This window comes from Zingiber officinale, chromosome 4B (assembly GCF_018446385.1).
Source record: "Zingiber officinale cultivar Zhangliang chromosome 4B, Zo_v1.1, whole genome shotgun sequence".
Taxonomy (NCBI): domain Eukaryota; kingdom Viridiplantae; phylum Streptophyta; class Magnoliopsida; order Zingiberales; family Zingiberaceae; genus Zingiber; species Zingiber officinale.
The window spans coordinates 13,922,219-13,945,718 of NC_055993.1; the positions used below are offsets into that span (position 1 = coordinate 13,922,219).

The window sequence follows — 23,500 nt, forward strand, 5'->3', positions numbered from 1 at the left end:
AATATGAAGGCTATAAATGGGAGTTCTTATTTCATTACATTTATTAATGACTTCACACATTTTGGTCATGTGTATTTGATTTCTCACAAATCTAAAGCATTTGATTGCTTTATTCGTTACTTGAACGAAGTTGAGAATCAATTAGAACGCAAGGTTAAAACCTTGCACACTGACCGTGGAGGTGAATATCTGTCTGATCAATTCAAGACAATTTGTAATGAGAAAGGGATTATTAGACAGCTAACTATCCCTGGAACTCCACAATAAAATGGGGTTGCTGAAAGAAGAAATAAGACTCTTCTTGAAATGGTTAGGTCTATGATGGCGCAGGCTAATTTTCCAATCTCCTATTGGGGAGATGCATTATTAGTTGCGGCCTATATACTTAACAAAGTGCCTTCAAAGTCAGTTTCATCTACTCCACATAAGCGTTGGATAGGCAGAAAGCCGGATTTAAGTAATCTGAGATCTTGGGGGGCAGCTACCTATGTTCATGATAAGACTCACGAACATGGAAAATTATGACCCCAGAGGTAAGAAGTGTATCTTTATAAGGTACTCTGAGACTTCTAAGGGTTATGCTTTTATTGGTGAGCGACAAGATGGAACCATCTCTGAAATAGAGTCAAGAGATGCTACTTTTCTTGAAACTGAGTTCCCAACATGAGGTGAAGTTGATAAGATAATTCCTCTATATGAGATAGAGAAGGAGGATAATATTCCTTTATCAACAGATCAGGAGATGTCTGAATTTAGTCAACCTAGTGGGAGTAATTTGCCACTGAATGAGTCAGTTTCTCAACAATTTAATCTTCGAAGAAGTAGTCGTCAGATTATTCCTCGGAGAAGGTTTGATATTGAGAATGAGGCATTGATGATTCTCCCGATTGATGATGAGAAATCTCGAAGAGTTGAGGAAGCTTTGAGAAGCTCAGTTAGAAAAAAAATGAAAAATTTCAATGGATGAAAAAAATGGAGTCAATGAGAAAGAATCAAGTTTGGGATTTAGTCAATCTTCCTCCAGGCCGAAGGGTTATTGGGAATAAGTGGATTCTCAAAGTAAAGAGGAAAGCAAATGGATCGATTAATCAATATAAAGCTCGATTAGTTGCAAAAGGATATACCCAAATGGAGGGTATTAACTTTGAAGAGACATTCTCCCCAGTTGTGAAGTTTGTGTCAATACGTGTCATCCTAGCTATAGTAACATAATATGACATGGAATTACATCAGATGGATGTAAAAACGGCTTTCCTTAATGGTAATCTTGACGAAGAAATCTATATGGTACAACCAGAAGGTTATGTTGCTGAAGGTCAAGAGAAAAAAATATGTAGACTTAGGAAGTCTATATATTGGCTAAAGCAAGCATCAAGATAATGGAACATAAGATTTAATGAAGTAATATTATCTTATGGTTTCGAAATGGTCAATGAGGATCATTTTGTTTACCTAAGAAAGGTAAAAAGGAAAACTTGTCATGTTATCATTATATGTTGATGATATGCTAATAGCTGGAAGCGACATAAAGTGTGTGATAGAAGTTAAATCCTGGCTTTCATCACAATTTGACATAATAGATATGGGAGAAGCAGAGTACATCTTAGGAGTGAAGATTGTTAGAGACCGATCAAAAAGGCTTTTGGGTTTGTCTCAAGAAGCTTATATCACTAAGATGCTACAACACTTCAATATGTCAGATTGCAACATTGAATAGACGCCTATAGAGAAAGGTACTGTTTTGAGCAAAAGTATGTATCCCAAGACTCCTGAGGAAATAACCGAAATGAAGAAGAAACCATATGCCAGTGATATTGGTAGTTTGATGTACACTATGTTGTGTACTCGTCCTGATATAAGCTATGCTGTTGGCTTAGTTAGTCGTTTCCAGTCAAACTCAGGATCGAGACACTGAAAAGTGATGAAGAGGATATTCAGATATCTCAAAGGAACAGCTGATTATTGTCTATATTTCCAAGGATTAGATATGAGCCTAAATGGCTACTCAGATGCAAATTGGGCAGAGGACCTTGATGATAGAAAATCCACATCTGGCTATGTCTTCTTGCTGAATGGTGGCGCCATCTCATAGAACAACAAGAAGCAGGCTTGTGTAGCCTTTGTCGACAATGGAAGCTGAGTATGTGGCTTGTGTAGTGGCTGTGCAAAAGGCTGTCTGGCTAAGAAGGTTCCTGAAGCATCTGAAGATTACTGAGGGCAGTGGGAGTTCTGTTACAGTGTACTATGACAGTCAAGCTGCGATAACTTTTTTTCAAGGATCCCAAATTTCACAGCAAAGGCAAGCATATAGAAATTAAGTATATTTTTGTAATGGAAATTGTTGACAAGAAAAAGATTATTCTTGAGTACATCTCTACACAGAATATGCTTGCTGACCCTTTTACTAAGCCATTGACTAAAGAGTCATTTCATGGACATGTGAAGTCTTTGGGACTTTGAAGAATGTAATTAATTGTAAAGACATTTTGATAAATGAAAAATGTCATGATCTATTCAGTGTATATGTCTTTGTTATATTCGAATAAAAGTCTCGATAAGCATGTTTGCAGATTGAGATTGGTCCACTCACATGGACAATCATCTCTATTTGTTAAGTACAAATAGAGGTAAGACCGTTGCTTATGGGGCAGCTTATGTAGCTGTGAATAGAGACATATCCATAAGTTAAGGTCGCCTTGATAATTGTATTAAGATGAGATCATTTGTGTAATGATTGGAGTAAATGTACCCACCATTTACTGAATCTGCTTAAAGGTCATATTAGAATTCATATGTTGAATTCAGAATTAGACATTAGGTATATCTAGATCAAAATCTGTACGATGTTAAATTTGGAAAAAACATGCGCTTAGCATGTGATTCATACCACATGTGCTATGGCGACAAGAAGGGTAGTAGGAGAATGGATCCCTGCTTCTCTACTATGTGAGACCCTTGAGATTATAAGTTAATCTCAATCTTACCCTAAGTGACTATTTAGTTGTCTACTTAAAGTTTTGATCAGTGTCTGCTACTTTAGCATGTTTCCTATTGGCTATGGATGATTCAGTCTATGAAGCATAACTAGGAAAGTGACTGATTAGAATGAATAGATTATAGCTAAAAAGGAAGATTAAGATTGATTTACATCTGTAACATTTATTCACTGGTACCAGTTATATTTTTAGTTTAGTACATAAAATGTAATTGTGAATAATTTGTTTGATTGGAGATGTTGAACATGCTCTTGACATATAGTCAATATAAGAGATTAGAGATGTTCATAATGATGTAAATAATTTAATCTAGGGTAAAGGCAAGTCATTTATGTCTCTGATTCGTTCTATGGGCATTTATGTCTCTGATTCGTTCTATGGAGTAGCTAAGTAAGGTGTGACGGTCTTCGTGACTAATTTTGCTCTGGTCTTCGTGACATGATCACCTTGTAGTCTATGTGACTGACATGGTCTATGTGACCATAAAACCTTATGAATTGACTTGGATGAGTGGATGTTGGGCATTACAGGAGACGAAGGGGGTCGTCTCTCTCGTTGCTGCAAATGTCTTGTTGCTGCAAACGCCAAGGAGATGAAGGGGTGTCATTTCCCCTTCGTCTTCCTCGACCTTCCTATAAAAGAAGCATCCAAGCAATGAGAAAGGAGCAGCGGATGAAGCGGAGGTGTTCAGAGAGCGCAACGAAGTTGTGAGGTGATTAGCGAGTGTTAGAGAGCGTCCAGAGGCTAGGATTTGGTTCATGAAAAAGTTCGAGGAGGTTCCGAGTGGTGATCTTCTCGGCGACAGCAGCAACGATGTCTTCGACGATATCTTCAACGAGTTCATTGGGAGATCCATGTAAATCATTTACAGTTTACTTTTCGATTGTATTTCATACTATCGAACCAATAATCGAAGGGAAAAAATAGAATAATTATATAAATGACCATAAGCATGTTAAAGGTAGAGGACTTCCCAATAAATTATGGGATGAAGCTATAATTACTGCTATACATATTCTCATCCGTTTTCCTAAAAAGTAATTCTAAATAAAACTCCTTTTGAATGGCATAATAGAAACCAATTGTAAGTCAATTTAAGGTTTTTGTACTTGTTGCTTATGTTATTCTTCAAAATGGAGAAATGTTTGATAAAAAGGAGAAAAACTTATTTTCATTGCTTATATCATTGAGTCAAATGGTTATAGACTTTTCAATCAAATAACTAATCAATTAATGCTTTCAAGATATATGCTTTCAAGAGATGTGATTTTTTTATTAAACAACAATATGGAAATGAGAAAATGAAAAAGTTATTGGAGTACCTATGAAAGATCTATTTTTATAACTAAAGCAACAGTAAAAGATGTTGATTCATTAACGAGTATAGAAGGTATGTTCCTTGGCAGATATTTATGAATTTTGTAATTTTATATTTTTTTATTTGTGAATCATAATATTTTGAGGATGTTGTAAAAGGAAAAACATGGAGAAAAACCATCAATGAAAAAGTAAAGAGCATTGAAAAAATCATAAGACTATCCAAAAGTATATATATATAAAAAGAATGATACTATGTACAATATATCCTGAGCGTGATAGATAACATCCAACTTAGACGATATGATATGGCTAATTTTTTTTTATTTCCCTTTCTAATATACATGTAACTATTTTTTCACTCTTATATACAACTTGGTGCTGGATTTTATAAACCAGTACCAACGTAGAACTATTCTTTAAATATCAATTTTAATATGTTGATTTTTAAAGACCAACATTAACACATTAAAATTAATTTGTACAAATCAACACAAACTACAATATTAGTTTATACAAACCAGCATCAACGTTGGAGCTGGTCTTTAAAAACTAGCTCCATCTTAATGTTTGTTTGAGAAAATCAACACCATCTTACATATAGAAAAGAGAAGAAAACTGTTGGATCCCTGTGGATGTTTTGATGTGATCAACCAACTTAGTTAGCTCCTGCTTTGTATTTGATCCCTGTGTCTAAGTGTGCAAGAGCTTAGGAGCGCAGGAAGTCGAGCGGAAGACGCAGCTAGTGAGAAGAACGACACGGGAAGGGAGTCAACGGGCTCGGTGCGTCCGAAGAACGAAAGAGCTGCGGAAGAATACACCGGTGGGCAAGAAGAACGTGCGCAGCGTTCGAGGGACGTTAAGCCGGGGAGGAAGACTGCTCGAGGAGAAGGTCGAAAATTGTGTTCGGGTGAGCCCTATTTCGGTTAGCCGCAATCACCCAAACAAACGGAGCCTCGGAAATCAAAGCAAAGAAGAAACGGAGCTGAGAAGACTGCTCGAGGCGCCTTCAACCAATGTTGAAGGCGCCTCAAGTTGAGGCGCCTTGAGCCTCAGTCTGAGGCGCCTCAAGCACTGAGGGGCCTCAGACTTGCTTTGAGGCGCCTTCAGCCTGGTCAAATTTGACCATTCGCAGCGGATAGAGTTCTATCCGCTACACCAAGTTGGAGGCGCCTTGGACCCTCGGGATAGAGTTTCCAAAGACTATTTAAAGGCCCATGGAGCTAGGAATTGAAATACAACTCAAGCAATCAACTGTGTAGTCTTTCCTAGTAATAGTTCTAAGCTTCTAAAGTGTAAAAGGCTTCTCCGCCTTCAGATAAGGAGATTTTTCAGTGCGTTTTTTCTTACTGCCTTGGATTAACAACCTTCTTGGTTGTAACCAAATAAATAGCTGAGTCTCTTTTCGTTTCTGTTAATTTATTTGTTATTATTTACTATTGCTTTTATTTTGAGTTGAAAATTCCGAGGAGGGTATACTTTATTTTTTTTAGGCAATTCACTCCCCTCTTGCCGGCTTCCGCTGCACCAACAATTGGTATCAGAGTCAGACCGTCTCAGAAGGACTAACCGCCGACTGACGTACAATGATCAAGACGATGCCCGGAGCGAATATTCATCCCCCAAAGTTCGACGGAGACTTCGCGACGTGGAAACACCGGATGGAGGTATTTTTCAAGACAGAATTTGATATTTGCTTAATTATGAAATATGACTATACAGTTCCAAAAGATAAAGAAGAAAACACGTGGAGCAAGAAGGAACAAGCCAATTTTATCGCCAACGGAAAGGCAGAATTCCACCTGCTTAGCGTGCTGCCACCACAAGAGGTAAGTCGAATCGGAGCTACGACTCCACGAAAGACCTCTGGGAAAAATTCTTGGAGCTTCACGAAGATACCTCGGAAGCTAAGCTAGCGAGGCGCGACATCCTCCGGACCCAATTAACGAACCTTCGGATGAACAACGACGAGAAGGTAGTGCAACTCCAAGCAAGGATTAAGGAGTTAATAACTCAACTAAGCAACCTTGGAGAAGAAGTAATGAACCGAGACTCAATCCGGTACGCATTCAACGCCTTCCCCAAAACTCCAAAGTGGGCCTCCTTAGTAGATGTGTACTACATCTCTAAGGATTTCGAGGTAAGTACTTTAGAAAATTTATTTTCTACATTTGAACTTCACGAATCTCGGATTGCAGAGCCCAATAAAGTGGAGAAAGCAAGTCAGAACATTACCTTGAAGGCAAGAACAAACGATTCTGACTCCGAAGCCTCGATCGACGAATCCGAAGATACATTAATGGTAAGACGATTTAATAAGTTTTTTAAATCTAATAAATTTAGATCGCAGTCGAGTAAACATCAGCAAAGAAAAAAGAACGGTTCGTTGTTACAATTACAATAAAGAAGGACACATCAAAAATGACTGCCCAAAATTAAAGAAAAAGAAGAAAGAGGAGGAAAAGACAAAGTACAAGAAACCATAATCCTCCAAGCATAAGAACCTGAAGGCCACTTGGTCATATTCGTCTTCTTCCAAATCAGACATCGAAGCCTTCTCTATGTTAGCACTAATGGCTAACCATCAGCTGGAAAAAGAGTCAAGCTCAGAAATGAGCATAGATGAAGGGGGAGGAACTTCAGACGAAGAAAGCAACGATGAAGGGGGAGCATCACCAAGTCAGGTAAGTAAGGTACATGCTCTAACCCCTACTCAGTCGTTTAAATTTATTAAGTCTCTTTCTAAAGACTTATTCAAATTAGAAAAAGAAAATGTTGAATTGAAATTAAACCTAGCAAAAGCATGTCCACTAAAAATGTATGATAATCTAAAACTAGAAAATGAAATTTTAAAAGTTGAAATTGAGAAATTGAAGAATAATGATGCATGCTTAAATAAATTTCCAAAATCAAAATTAAGAATTTATGGAAAATTAAATTGGTATATTAGAAAACATCAGGGGCAACTTAGGAAAGCCCCCAGAAATTATGTACCCCCTAAATTTTTGAATAACCCAGTAGGAAGAAATCTATACTGGATTCCAAAATCCTTGCTAGATTAAAAAATTTTTTTAAGGCTTTCAGAAGAAAAATTAAACGTTAAAATTTCTTTATGAAGTTTTGTCTAAGGAAGTGGTTGTTGCTCCAATAACCAAGAAGGCCTAGTGTCTCGCCACGACCTGGAAGCTGAAATATTGAAATAAAATATTTAATTAACTTTCTGAAAAAGCATTAAACTAGAATTAAATAATGTTTTGAAAGTTTTTTCAAACATTTTTGAAAAATTCTAAAAATTTTTGACTTAGAAATTATTTTAAAAAATTCTAAAAATTCAGTTTACTTAGAAACTTTTTTTGAAAAATTCCAAAAAAAAATAATTTTGACTTAGAAATTATTTTGAAAAATTCTAAAAATTCAGTTTACTTAGAAATTTTTTTTGGAAAATTCTAAAAAATTAATTTTGAGTTAGAAATTATTTTGAAAAATTCTAAAAATTCAGTTTACATAGAAATTTTTTTAAAATTCCAAAAAAAATCATTTTTACTTAGATATTTTGTTTAAAAATTCATCTTGCTCAGTAATTTTTCTAACTTATAATTTGCTAAATATTTTTTAAAATCATATGTTGGTGCGGGAAGCATCCGACGATCGAACCTTAGTTTTGATAATGGCAAAGGATTCAAAGTTAAGTTAGTGTGTGATCTAACATGTTTGAATGAGTGTTTCAGGAAAGTCCTAGCTGCGGTTAGGTAGGTGAAAAACCCTAAGGGGAGGTAACTTTAGGTCCTAGGGGGCGGTAACCCTAGGTGGAGGAAAACACTAAGGGGCGGTAACCTTAGGTCCTAGGGGGCGGTAACCCTAGGTAGAGAAAAACCCTAGGGGGCGGTAACCCTAGGTCCTAGGGGGTGGTAACCCTAGGCGAAAAGTCCAGTCGGTCTGGAGGACCGGACTGGCATCAGATAAATCTCCTGAGTGGAGTAGGTGAGGACGCGTTCCCCGTAGAGGGAACAGTAGGCGTCGGGTCGACCTAGGGTTTCCGGTTGGAAATCCGAAGTCAGACTCGGACAGTCCGAAGACTGTCAGCTCTTTTTCACTTATGAATTATCATATTCTAACATTGTCTTGCAGGGTATGCAATTGCTTGGACTAACCTTGTTTTGCAGGAGAAGCGGCTCCTGGAAAAAGGAGGTCCGGGCGCCCGGGACCAACTTTTATCCCCTGCGCGACTTCACCACGTGGAGCAACCTAGTTGGCTGGCCACGTCACACTCCAGGCGCCCGGAAAGGTCCCAGGCGCCCGGAATCTCATATAAAAGGAGGTTTGAGGTGCAGCTTCAACAACAACAATCTTCTAAGCAATCTCCGTGCGACAAGCTGCTAACGTCTCGACTCAGAAGTGCTGCAATGACAACCCAGAGCTTCTGTTTTAGTCTTTTTATTGTTGGTACAATATTCTTTACTACTTAAATTGTACTTAGCTTGTAATAGCTTTAACGAATAATAGTTGTTGCCCATCGGAAGCGATCAAGGATCGCGGGCCTTCGAGTAGGAGTCGTCACAGGCTCCGAACGAAGTAAATCCTTCGTGTCCACTTTATTTACTTTCCGCTGCGTTATTTCTAAACAAGCTTTTACGATTTCGAAAAATGAAATAGCCACGAGCGCTATTCACCCCCCCCCCTCTAGCGCTTTCGATCCATCAATTGGTATCAGAGCGGGGTCATTTTGAATCGGTGCAACTACCATTCAAAATATTTTTTCGTGGTATTTTTTTATATTTTCGGAGTCAATTAGAATTTAGCCTCATAGCTATATTCTAATTCTTTTTCCCTCGAATCGGTTTTTCTCGGAATTGGTGCAACACCACCCGAGTTCGTGATCCATTTTTTTTCCTTCCGCACTACTAAGCCAGAACCAAGTCCTGGGACATTTAGTTGGTTGTTTTTCGTTTTAGGTTAATCTGAAATGGCCCTTCAAGAAGGCTACAGTACAGCCCGCCCTCCGCTATTCACCGGAGACGACTTCGGGTACTGGAAGGGTCGGATGGAGGCATATCTCCAGGCTCACTTTGAAGTCTGGATGATTGTCAAAACCGGATTCCAACTACCATCTGATAGCGCCGGCAAACCACTACCGTACGAGGACTGGGATGCATCTTTGATCAAGAAGGTGGAAGCTAATGTCAAGGCAACCTGCACCCTCCAGTGTGGCTTATCAAAAGAAGAACTCAGCTGCGTCGGCCCCTTCAACAGCGCCAAAGAATTGTGGGAGAAGCTAATTGAACTTTACGAAGGGACATCCGACACCAAAGTAAGTAAAAGAGACTTAATTTTTAATAAATTATTTAACATCAAATTGCAGGAAGGTGAAACAGCTGCCCAACTCCATGCCCGGATTCAAGATCTGCTCAATGGTCTTCATGCAATTGGACAGAAGGTAGACAACCGGGACATCATAAGGTATTCTCTAAACGCCTTTCCAAGGAACACCTTGTGGGCATCCATGGTAGATGCCTACAAGGTCTCCAAGGACTTATCTACCATTAAATTAGATGAACTTTTTGCAGAATTCGAACTTCATGAACAGACTAATGCACGCCCGACCGAGAAAGGGTTGGCTTTGGTTACAGGAACAGGGAGAACGCGCGAATCAAGAATCAAGCGGAGAACCGAACCAGAGTCAGAAGAAGAACCAGACTCGGAAAACGACGATGAACTTACAACCGAGATAGTCAACTTAGTAAAGAAGCTCTGCAAAAAGAAGGACTTCAACAAAAAGGATCTCAGAAAAACCATCCAGTCTAAAGAAGCCCAACCAAGCTCGAAGGTTAAATTTGAAGTGACCTGCTACGGGTGCAATCAGAAGGGTCACATCAAGGCAAATTGCCCGAACCAGAAGGATCCAAAGAAACCCAAAAGAAAGAAGGCATTGAAGGCAACATGGGACGAGTCTTCTTCCGAGGAATCCGACGACGAAGAACTAGAGCAGACGAACTTTCTCGCACTGACAGCCCGGGACTACACCAACGAATCCGGAAGTGAGGACGAATCGGAAGCCGAGTCCGAGAGAAGCCACAGATCCGCATCCGTTTCCGAAGGGCCGAACCCCTCTGTAAGTAAAAGTCGTTTATATAGCTTAATTAATTATTTAATGCATAAAGTAGCTAAGTCCAAGATTCGAATCAAATCGCTTCTAAAGGAGGTAACACTCCTTAAAGAAACGCCCAACAACGAATCCTTAACTGATCAAGTTCAGACTGGAACCTCAACTCAAGTTCAAAAACTTGAGGAAGAAAATTCCAATCTGAAAAGTCAAGTCAAGGATTTGAAAACAACCCTAGAGCGATTTTCCTTGGGATCCAAGAATCTTGACTTGATTCTTGGAACTCAAAGGGCAAGCTACAATCGAACTGGAATAGGATATAAAAAGAAATATAAATCTTACCTATCCTTAATAAACAAACCAAATAGTAAATCAGTCCAAGCTTGGGTTGCCAAGTCCAATCTGATCAATCAAGTAGGACTTGGACATTACTGGGTTCCTAAGGATCAAATACACTACCTCGATAAACCTTATCGAGGCTATGATCCAGGGGGAACTAGCAGAAAAACAATTAAAATTTAAAATTCAAACTCAAAATTCGTAATTAAAATTTAAAATTCAAATTCAAAATTCGTAATTAAAATTTAAAATTCAAACTCAAAATTCGTAATTAAAATTTAAATTCAAACTCAAAATTCGTAATTAAAATTTAAAATTCAAACTTAGAATTCGTAATTAAAATTTAAATTCAAACTCAAAATTTGAAATTAAAATTTAAAATTCAAACTCAAAATTCGTAATTAAAATTTAAATTCAAACTCAAAATTCGTAATTAAAATTTAAAATTCAAATTGAAAAATTCAAAGTTAATTATTAATAAAATTTAAAACTCAAAAATCAAATAGAAGGAGGGTCCAGAATAGCTGGCAACTCCGAAATCTATTTACCCGACAGGGTAACCGAACTTAATCTACCCGAAATGGGTAAACAAGAGTAGATTACCCGGATGGGTAAATAAGGATAGATTAAAAAGGGTTAAATTTTAACTTGAAGCACAGTACTGGTGAAGTTTTTGGATGATAGTACGTTGGGAAAACTTGGGCATCGCATGTCTAGGAAGATATGACTTCGACCTGGTGCATTTGGCCAAGTGGAACTAACCGAAGCTACCCTTAAATGGATCCTAACTAGTTAGACCAAGGTTTAGTATTAAGTTCAATGGGTAGGACTATTTGGAAAACCTCAAAGGCTTGGTTACTTTAATGAGCTCCTTGTGACTCACCATAGCCCAGAAGTTTATCCAAAGAATGCTTACTTGTTTAACCCAAAGCTAAACCCGAATCTAACATAAAGTTAAGCTAAGCCCTAAAAATTTGAACTAATTCATCTCACAGAATAATAGGATACCCTGATTGAAAACATAGATCGGGTGAGATGACTAAGCAAATTAAATATTTTTAAAATCAAATTAACTTAAACATTTTTCAAAATCAAATTAACTTAAACATTTTCAAAATTAAATTAACTTAAACACTTTCAAAATTAAATTAACTTAAATATTTTCAAAATTAAATTAACCTAAATATTTTTTCAAAATCAAATTAACTTAAACATTTTGAAAATCAAATCAACTTAAACATTTAAAAAAAAAAAAGGAACAAGCAGGGGTCAAAAACCAGGGGCGGGCGCCCCCGGTATTCGGACCCAGGGCGCCCGCAGAGAACCCGGGCGCCCCGCCTCACACGACCCCGGGCGCCCGGACTCCCTTATAAATAGGGGGCAGGGGGCGCCCCCTACCCTTGCACCACCAAGTTCTCCCTAAGCCTTTCCGGCAAAATTTTCAAAGTAAAATTTTTCGTGATTAATACGAAGTCTCGAATCAACCGAGGTCATCAGTTCTAAAATTTCTTACGATGGCTCCTCGGTAAAATTTCTATCCCTTCCTAAACTTTATTCCAATTTATAATGCTTGTTTATTTCTTAGTGTAATATTAGTTTGAAATTTAGGAAGCGTTCTAAATCTAGTGCTGGGCCCTCTACACCTAGCATTGACCCTAGGTTTCCCACCGACGAACTTAGGATTAAGTTTATGTCAACAAATTACATGGCCATTAGAACCAAGTGTATAGATAGAGCGTTCTTTCTACGCTCTTGTATTCCAGTCTCTGAGGCTATAAACCACTATAGGTTGTGAAACCTTGTTGAGTGCACCAGCCCAATAAACATAAGTTTATGTGCCGAATTTTACAACAACCTAGTAAAAATAGACGACTTCTCCTATACCACTAGGGCAGCTGGCACGGATATCACATTATCTCCCACTACCATTCGTGAGTTTCTAGGGTTACGAGAGTCACCCTGCACCTTTTTATGCTATCCTCCCAGGGAGCTACCTTTTGGAGATCCCTACTCACATATTACCCTCGATACGATCTATTCGTATTTCTTTGAGGACCAGCGTGATCCCACTGAGACCCAGTTTAGGTCAGTTACCCTTAGAGTTCAGGACTACGCCCTTTATAGGGTTCTAGTGCTTTGTATTCTACCGCTGACCACTCACGACATTGCGGTGATGAGACCATTTCACTCCTTTCTTCTCTATGCCCTGTGTCATAGGTTAGACATAGACATCAGCCTACACATCTTTTCCACTATTATTTACGCAGCTGGATACGTGACCAGCAGACGAGTACATATGTCTTACTGTCACATTCTGACAGCTTACATGTCCTCCTTGCACATTGATGTCACCAGGGGTGACATCTGCCACATGACCGAGTTTGACATCATAGGAGCCAGGAACTTTTCCCTAGCAAATATCCATATAGACGATGAGGGTACCATGTCCTGGCGAAGGGGGGCACAGCACTAGCAGGCGGGGGAGGCAGAGCAAGATGAGTTCATGTTGGCACTATTTCCTGAGGAGGCTGGTCCTGCCCCACCACCACCTCGAGCACCACACCCAGCTCCCCGCACTCTAGCTGATCGAGTTTCCGGACTAGAGAGGGCTATGTCGAGTCTCCAGAACGAGAGCTCCGAGTTTCATCAGGCCATGCGGCGAGAGGTCTCCGATCTTCGACGAGAGGTCCGACAGGAGGTCTCCGACTTACGACGAGACATACGGCAGGAGCTCTCTGACCTGCGCTGAGATCTACGAGAGGACGATTGGGCTCGTCACACTGAGCTCCTGACACTACTCCGGTCGCTGGGTTCCGGACCACCTCCCTCATCATCTCAGTAGCTCTGACTGTAGCTCTATTATGACTCTAGTACAGCATATAGCAGCTCTATTATGACTCTTTTATCTATGTCGACTTTTTACTTCAGACTTGATTGATTATACCTTAATCTAATAGATCAGTCTTTTAATCACATTTTTTAAATTCTAGGCAAAACTTTGATTTTTCAAAATCACTACTTTACTAGACTTTCAAAAGTTGGATTTAGCCTAGGATTTCCCCTAGAAATCATGTTCCCCCAGGACTCAGCCAGAGCATCTCACAAACACCTAGGTATATCTTGATTGTGTTTGTAAAACATAGAACGGAGTGAGATGCATAGGGTACAACCTGGACTCAAGAATGCTTATCTTGGTGCATCAATATGAGTCTGGGCGTTAAATACGTGATTAAAAGTAATCAAATCAAGTCTTCCATCCTTAGTCAACTCTAACTGGATCATTTGACTTGACTTGACTAACCAAGTGAACACTGTTACCCTCTAGGCAATCAGCAAGTAGCTAAACGGTTAGACAGTTAGTGAAGGAAATAATAAGTTTAACCATGTCTGTACTTAAGGGATCTGATATTTGATCAAAACAAATCTTGACTCATGCTTGGACTTTAGGGCTCTGATACCTCACTATAACAAAATGGCAAGCTATCAAACATTCAAGTTAAAACTTTCAAAAACTTTAGGTTATGCTTATTTTTCAAAAACTTTCTCCAAATTTAAAACTTTCAAGTGTCCTCTATTTTGAAAATTTTTTTTGGAATTTTTGTTAGAAAATTATTTAAGCTGAAACTTTTTCGAAAATTCGTTAAAAATTTTAAGTTAGAAAATCTCTTTAAGCTAATGCCAATTAACTTCTTTAAGTTAAAAATGTTTCTTGGAAATTTTCTTTAAAAACCTGAATATGTTTTTCCGGAAAATTTCTGAAGTTGAAATTTTCTCAATTGATAAAATTTTGAAAAATGTTGCCGTGCTCCTTGCCTAATGTTCTCTGCTAAATTCTGTCTTGAAAAGTTAAGTTTTTCAAAACTAGCTCATTTTTGATATATGGCAAAGGGGGAGAGTAGAGAAATTCAAAGAAAGAGTAGAAAAATTCAAATTCAAAGAAAGAGTAGAGAAATTCAAATTCAAAGAAAGAGTAGAGAAACTCAAAGAAAAAATTTTAAAGGGAGCTTGTATTAAGGGGGAGCTATGTTTATTAGTAAAAAATTCAATAACTTATATTAAGGGGGAGCTATGTTTATGCTTATCTTGCTATCACTCTTATCTTGTTTCCTGTGCTTATACATAACTGCATATTTTTTCTTAACATTGAATTTCGGTTGCCATTATCAAAAAGGGGGAGATTGTTGGTGCGGGAAGCATCCGATGATCGAACCTTAGTTTTGATAATGGCAAAGGATTCAAAGTTAAGTTAGTGTGTGATCTAACATGTTTGAATGAGTGTTTTAGGAAAGTCCTAGTTGCGGTTAGGCAAGTAAAAAACCCTAAGGGGAAGTAACCTTAGGTCCTAGGGGGCGGTAACCCTAGATGGAGGAAAACCCTAAGGGGCGGTAACCTTAGGTCCTAGGGGGCGGTAACCCTAGGTAGAGAAAAACCCTAGGGGGCGGTAACCCTAGGTCCTAGGGGGTGGTAACCCTAGGCGAAAAGTCCAGTCGGTCTGGAGGACCGGACTGGCATCAGGTAAATCTCCTGAGTGGAGTAGGTGAGGACGCGTTCCCCGTAGAGGGAACAGTAGGCGTCGGGTCGACCTATGGTCTCCGGTTGGAAATCCGAAGTCAGACTCGGACAGTCCGAAGACTGTCAGCTCTTTTTCACTTATGAATTATCAGATTCTAACATTGTCTTACAGGGTATGCAATTGCTCGAACTAACCTTGTTTTGCAGGAGAAGCGGCTCCTGGAAAAAGGAGGTCCGGGCGCCCGGGACCAACTTTTATCCCCTGCGCGACTTCACCACGTGAAGCAACCTAGTTGGCTGGCCACGTCACACTCCAGGCGCCCGGAAAGGTCCCAGGTGCCCGGAATCTCATATAAAAAGAGGGTTGAGGTGCAGCTTCAACAACAACAATCTTCTAAGCAATCTCCGTGCGACAAGCTGCTAACGTCTCGACTCAGAAGTGCTGCAACGACAACCCGGAGCTTCAGTTTTAGTCTTTTTATTGTCGGTACAATATTCTTTACTGCTTAAATTGTACTTAGCTTGTAATAGCTTTAACGAATAATAGTTGTTGCCCATCGGAAGCGATCAAGGATCGCGGGCCTTCGAGTAGAAGTCGTCACAGGCTCCGAACGAAGTAAATCCTTCGTGTCCACTTTATTTACTTTCCGCTGCATTATTTCTAAACAAGCTTTTACGATTTCGAAAAACGAAATAGCCACGAGCGCTATTCCCCCCCCCCCCCCCCCTCTAGCGCTTTCGATCCATCATCATATTCTCTTATTATTACCCCGTTTTTTATGTGATCAAAGAGAGAGAGAGAAGTATAAGTTTAGGAGGAGAGAATTTTTTTTTAAATTAAAAATATTTTTGAAAAATTCTGGTTAACTCTTAATTAAGTAGTTGCAATTTTATTTATTGCAAACTTATGATTAACATCTTAGTTTAGTAATTTTATTTAAAAATTACTACTAGTCTATTTTACCCTAACTTGAACTTGGGTTGATGCACATCAAAAAGGGGGAGATTGTTGGATCCCTGTGGATGTTTTGATGCAACCAAGTTGGTTAGGTCCTGCTTTGTGTTTGATCCCTGTGTCTAAGTATGCAGGAACTTAGGAGTGCAGGAAGTCGAGCGGAAGACGCAGCTAGCGAGAAGGATGACACGGGAAGGGAGCCGACGGGCTCGGTGCGTCCGAAGGACGAAAGAGCTGCGGAAGAGTACACCGGTGGGCGAGAAGAACGTGCGCGGCGTTCGAGGGATGTTAAGTCGCGGAGGAAGACTGCTCGAGGATAAGGCCGAAAATTGAGTTTGGGTGAGCTCTATTTCGGTTGGCCGCAATCACCCAAACAAACAGAGCCTCGGAAGTCAAAGCAAAGAAGAAACGGAGCTGAGAAGACTGCTCAAGGCGCCTTCAACCAATGTTGAAGGCGCCTCAAGTTGAGGCACCTCGAGCCTCAGTCTGAGGCGCCTTAAGCACTGAGGCGCCTCAGACTTGCTTTGAGGCGCCTTCAGCCTGGTCAAATTTGACCGTTCGCAATAGATAGAGTTCTATCCGCTACACCGAGTTGGAGGCACCTTGAAACTTGTTGGAGGCGCCTTGGACCATCGGGATAGAGTTCCCAAAGGTTATTTAAAGGCCCTTGGAGCTAGGAATTGAAATACAACTCAAGCAATCAACTGTATAGTCTTTCCTAGCAATAATTCTAAGCTTCCAAAGTGTAAAAGGTTTCTCCACCTTCAGAGAAGGAGATTCTTCAGTGCGTTTTTTCTTACTGCTTTGGATTAACAACCTTCTTAGTTGTAACCAAGTAAATAGCTGAGTCTCTTTTCGTTTCTGTTAATTTATTTATTATTATTTACTATTGCTTTTATTTTGAAAACTCCGATGAGGATATACTTTATTTTTTTTTAGACAATTTATCCCCCTCTTGCCGGCCTCTGCTGTACCAACAAAAACGACATCTTACATGTAAAGAAAGAGAAGAGAATTGTATACGGAGGATTAAAAATTAAGATTTTGATCACATATGGTGTATATATATATATATTCATCATTTTTCCCTTACAATAATTAAGACTATTAAAATAAAAAAATATCATTAATTTTATCAAATCAAAAACAAATTAAATGTAAAAAAAGAGAAAAATATATGTTCAGATACAAATAAAATAGAATTCAGTTTTTGAAAAATCAAAAATTTATGTGGGCCTTGCGACAAATATGCAAAGCGTTATATGGCTATTTGGTTTTAGTTAAACTCCAACTTGAAAGTACCCATTCTCACAGCAGCCGTAGGGTAGGCCCGTAGTTTTCATTTGATTTGTCCAAGATAGAGGCCGAAGTCAAACTACGGGCAAACAATGGGCCGGCGAGGGAAGAGGAAGGTGAATCGTAGAACCCAACCGGCGCCGCTCCATCCGCTACTGTCGGCGTCCATGGCAACCAAGAAGAGAAAGGTCGACCAAGAGGACGAGATCCTCCTGCCTCCCGATGCCAACTCCCAGGCCCACCACCATCCCGTCGTGTACACACCCGTTCCTCCCTCCGACGACGAACATGGCGGCGAGGAGGAAGATGACGTCTCCAAGCTCCTGGAGTTGCTCTCTAGAGAACATCTCGTCTCCCTGCTTGTCACCGCTGCCGCCTCCGACCCCACCACCCTCTCCGAGATCCGCCGCGTCGCGGACCTCGATCCCGCCCACCGCAAGATCTTCGTCCACGGCCTCGGATGGGAGACCACTAAGGAAGGTCTCCACGCCGCTTTCTCTGGCTATGGAGACATTGATGACTGCCGCGTTATCTTTGATAAGGCCAACGGCCGAGTCAAGGGGTATGGCTTCGTCCTCTTCCGTCACCGCAGCTCTGCCTGTCGTGCCCTCCGCCGCAGCCAAAAACTGATAGACGACCGCATGATCTCCTGTCAGCTAGCCACTGCCGGACTCTCTGCTCATCCCGCCCACCACAACAACCCTGGCCCCAGCGCTGGTCATCAGGACAACCTATCTAGGAAGATCTACGTGGGGAACGTTCATCCAGGTATTAACGGTGCGCACCTCCTCAGCTTCTTTTCCCAGTACGGCGAGATTGAGGAGGGTCCGATCGGTTTCGATCGACGCACTGGAAAGCCGAAAGGTTTTGCTCTCTTTGTCTACAAGACAGCGGAGGGTGCCATGAGGGCTCTCGAAGAGCCAAGAAAAGATTTTGAGGGCCACCTACTACATTGCGAACGGGCCTTCGATAACAAGAATAAGGCGGCATCCAACCAGAATGCCGCGGCTTCACCAAATATGGCTCCAAGCACAGGAGTTCTGAATGTATCTGGTTATGCAAGCACCCCAACAGATATGGCGTTACAACAAGCTGCGATCATGGGGCAAGGCCTTCTTAGCATAGGTGGCGCACAAGCCTTTGGCCAGGGGATTCAGTCAAATCCTTCGATGCTTGCGCTACTTGCAGAAGCTGGGCAAAATCCGGCTGCTTTTGGGGTCACACCTGCCATGCTAGCTACCTTGAACCCTGCTTTTGTAGCTGCATTTGGTGCATCTGGTAACCAGCTATCTGTACCTTCTGCAGTTGTTCCTCAGGTGAAACAGGTTCTAAACTATGGGATGGGAAGTACTCCATATCAAGGACCTCCAGGATTTCAACTATCTACAGGATTTCAAGGGGCTACTGGTTTCCAAAGTTCACCAAGTCTCCAAGGCCCATCAGATTTTCAGGGGATTCAAGAAGTTGCTCAACGAGGTGGAAGTAGCAGTTCTTACCTGGGAGTTCCAATGTCAAGAACAACGACTGGGCCTATGGCCTGATATGGTCAAATTTAGGTATATAAACATAACACATGCAATGGACTTATAATGATTATATTCTTGGTCTAAGACTGATTTTTACTGTTTCCTTAATTTTTATCTCTTTTTTTTTGTCTAATTGTTGTTTTCTGTCTTCTAATTTAGTAGTGTGATTGCGGTTATTCATGTTCTTTAAAGAACATATGGGTTTTCATTGTCTGTTGGTGCTGAATACCAAGAAAGTCTTCCAATGCATCAATTATTTGAATTGTGGAACTTCTTTTGGTTTATCGTTGTTATAATGTATGGATTTTGGATTGCTTTTGTTATCTCTCCTTTGTTTGGACAATGGTCCGGCGTTTGTAATCTTGATGGCGTTTGGAATTGATTTTGAATAGAACTTACAAATTTCGCTAAGATGTAATGGCTATAGATATGTTATCTTTGCTGATTTTTTTTTAATCATACTTTGAAATTTATTGTCTTGGGCATCATGTTTTTGCAGCTTAATTGATGGCTTATAGATAGAACTCCTTTTGAACCATACTAAAAATTTTCTTGATTTTATCTGTGCGGTTAACTTGATTTGATTGATCTTTCCTTTTAATCTTCTAGATTATAAATTTCTTTAGATGGGTATTTGGAACTTTTTTCTGATTTATAATCAAACTTACAACACTATGCGTTCCTTGCTGGTATTTAAATTTCCAAAAATCACTTGATAAAAAATGCAACATATCCACATTGGATTTTTGACCACGTTCATTGACAGGTTGCTGCTGAGGGTATGGTTGGTGCACAACATCCTTTCCCAACATTATGCAAGGTAGATCTCTTGGATAATTGGTTCTATTGTCATATTTTTTTAATTCTCTTCAGCTTGATGCATCTCCATATTGTTTGTTGCAGTTGGCTATTACTCTTATTTTATGTCTTTTAACATTTGAGTCAACTTTCATAATAGAATGACAATTAAGTTGTCTGCTGTTAACTTATGCTATTAATTTCGTTAGCGTTCCTTAGTAGCTAAACAGGCTTTTTTTATTCGTTGATGATAGAGTTACATTATTTGTTAAATGTTTTATTATTGCTGCATATTTGCATAAAAGAGAAGTGCGAAATGAAATGACAGGTTTTATTCTTTTAAATATAATTGAAATGCCATGGAATGATAAGAAAAACCCAGATACCCTGATTATTAGTTCTATTTTAGGCCTTGTTAGATGGTGCAAAAGGTGCATGGCTCCTGTCAAGTTAGTTTCAGTGTTTTGCTAGTTGTAATCTTCTCAAATAGTTGAAAGCTTACTAGTTGATGTATGCAAATTTTGTTATCATGTGCAATGCTAGATCAGAATGAGGTTAGATTAAACTTTTTTTTCTGTTTCTGTTTTCTCACGTTTAATTTGTTTCATAGGTTGTATTAATTAATGCGCCTAGGTGGTTCCCTACAACATTTTTGTACTTAAGCTTTTGGTTATCTTTCACCTTTGAATTTGTGTAGACTCGAAGACAGTATGTCTATTATATTATACACTTTCTTCTTTTTTTTTCCCTTTTCTTTCTTCTTGCATGCGAAGGGGAGCCTTGGCGCAATGGTAAAATTGTTGCTATATGACCAAAAGGTCACGGTTCGAATCCTATAAACAGCCTCTTGCAAAAAGTAGGGTAAGGCTGTGTACAATAGATCAACTTTGTGCACCGGGCTGTTGTTTTTTTTTTTCTTCTTGCATGCGTACTGCTTGTTCCTACCACCTGCCTTTTGTCCCATTCTTGTGAAATTTTTTGACCCCACTCTACTCGCTCTTCCGATTTTCTATTGTGAAGACCCCAATTGTGACCTTGCCTGCTTTTGGTTCCTCACTGAAGCCATGATTGCCCCACAGCCTTTTCCCCCCTTCTAGCAAAGGCACAAACAGACATGCCCTCCTTTCCTTCACTTCTGTGAAACCAAGACACTAGTAGCACAATCCTGAATCTCCCTTGCAAGGACTTCTCGCAATAGTCTGGAACGTGACCATGCCTGTTTTGAACCTCATGACTTTGTCTTTGCTTGGTCATCAGTGACTTCTCTCTCTATGTGATGCTTCTTCCTATAACTTTGTCCATCTCGGCGTCAAGCTCTATAAGCTCATGCTCAATGATGCAACCTTAAAACCTAGTAGCCCTTGTTCTGAGCTTCTACTGACAAAATGCTCATCTCTCCATTGACCCTTTGAGTTGAGACTTTCTCCATCTATGTCCAGCGAATGGCTAGGAACTTGGCCGTCATTATTGCAAACCAACAGATGCATTAATTGAAGACCTCCTTGTGAATGCCTTCATCGTGAAACTTTCCTCCCCTTGAGTTGTCTTTCACGTTCCTGCTAGTTGTGTCAGTGAACTTAGGTTGCAATGCTTATCTCCCTCAGTTGTCATCCTAACATTTTTAAAAAGATCTCAGCGTTTGTAGGTTTTCTTTCTCGGTGTTTGCCATTGCAATCACCGGAAGCTAATGCCGTTAGCATTTCCATATCATATCATGTTATGTATTGTGTGCCTGCGGACAACAGAGTTGTGAACTGACAGGCTTTTTATTACAATCATCCACTACAAATCCCTATGTATGTCATCCGTATATTGAGTAATTTTAGCAGATGTTAAATCTATGAATTTTTTCTGCTTGTTTGATATAAAAATTATGTCAAACCTTCTAATATTTAATCCCGCTTGCATTTGTAGAGAGCTTGGACCTTGAAGCGAGCTTCCACTTAAATCAATCTGGTCGACTCAAAAGTAACAAATCAGAAGAAATTACAGTTGGCCAAGGTGATTGTCAGACAATCCACTAAAGAGCTAATTCGGATCCACCAAAGCGCTTAGAATGTGGAATATCATTGGCTTGGCATGGACATTAAGACCTATCAAAGACACCAATGGTATATGGAAAGGGAACTTTAGAATATCATTTACAATAAGCTAGCAAAGTTCTAGGTGATTTCTATCTGACAATTCCTCTGCCACTAAGATCAATCTTTCAAGAACACATCGTTTTGGTGTGAATATCCATTTGTTCACAATTCATTATTGATTTAACGTCAACCCCACAGTAATTTTGTGTGGCTCACTGATCATATCCAACTGACCAACATTAGTCCACTCTAAGCAGGATCATGGTAAGCGCCAAACTTAGCCCAACTTGTTTGTCCGAGAAACTTGGTCTTTTGTAGTCGAACTTTTCTATGCAAGATTCAAGCTGCATTTATAGTTCTAACAAACGAGATGCCATGGAGCCAAGGCAGGGAAGAAATGAGATTACTCTATCATTTACCTGATTCACTAGTAAGAGGAATGCCTAGTAACTAAAAGAGGGGCTGAACTTAGAGCTTCTCTTTTACAAATGAATAAAAATGTTTTAACTGTTAGATGTCTCATCTGGTTTGATGCTAATAAATAGACAAGAAGATATAGGAAGTGGAAACATATAGCTTGATCTTGCAAAGAGAAAAAGAAGAGGAGAAAAGGTAAATTTGGGAGTAATAAAATCGCTTAGAGGGAATAAACTTGCAGAGTGCAAAGAGTTTGAGAAACCACGGGGGAGTGAACAGAGAGTTTCAATTATTGAAACTGAGTAAATTGGCCCCAAGTTGGAAGAACTTGTGTCGTCAGAACTGGGGTCCCCAAGTTTCTGATTATTATAAATACACCCCAAACTGTTTTTTAAAGTAGGAAGTCACATGCATTTACAAAATTTGACTGTTTTGGCTTGTTTTATTTCATAGTACTTGTTAAGTTTAATTTGGCTTATGAACCCGAAGATAATCATCTTAAGTCCAATATAAATACCAAGATCAGACAATATTTCAGCATCGTTTGGTGAATTATGAATAAATTATGGTATTTAAAGAACACAAGGATCTAATACATTCGGATACGGCATATTTCTTATAGGAAATATCTACACGTCTTGTCTATTAGCTCTTCTATAACACGAAAATTAAACAATTTGTCTGCAAATTCAAGACAATTTAGAAGCTAAGCTTGTATTAGAAATCATATCACTATTGATTGACATATTTACAATTAGTTTAACTGATTTCTCGTCGGCGTGGTTCTTAGTCTAGGGGAAAAAAAACTGAAGTGCAGCCTCTTGTTAAAATCGCGTGAAGGGAGCTTCACCGCCATTGGATTACCAGGAATTTAATTCTTGCAGCATGATGTTTTATGATGAGGATTAGCTTCACAACATCTAACGGTTAGAAAGTCCACTTCACGTGATTTCTCATGAAGGGGAGCTGCATGAAGTCTGCGTAGTCTAGATTTCTTCGACAGCCATCAATATTCTGTACCAATTTTAGTAAATGAATAGATTATGTAGAACGTTAGTCATCTATTTATAACAGGAATAAATAGCTTCTTTCTTCTAGTGCATTAACATGTCAAAGGTCCTTCATTCCTCTCCTGAACCAGTTTAACACCTTCCTCGTCA

The 23,500-nt window shown here is 39.5% G+C and overlaps 1 protein-coding gene across 1 annotated transcript; it reads left to right on the plus strand.

The window, feature by feature from the left end:
- The first annotated feature begins 17,526 nt into the window (after positions 1 to 17,526).
- Positions 17,527 to 23,500, plus strand: LOC121974766 (UBP1-associated protein 2B-like). Its single transcript, XM_042525986.1, has 3 exons — positions 17,527 to 19,071; positions 19,808 to 19,861; positions 21,754 to 23,500. Exon 1 carries the CDS (start codon positions 17,608 to 17,610, stop codon positions 19,054 to 19,056), a length of 1,449 nt encoding a protein of 482 aa, XP_042381920.1. The 5' UTR covers positions 17,527 to 17,607; the 3' UTR covers positions 19,057 to 19,071; positions 19,808 to 19,861; positions 21,754 to 23,500.

Bases quoted from the DNA above. Each gene is read 5' to 3' on its own strand.
- LOC121974766 (XM_042525986.1), top strand. From the start codon at position 17,608: ATGGGCCGGCGAGGGAAGAGGAAGGTGAATCGTAGAACCCAACCGGCG.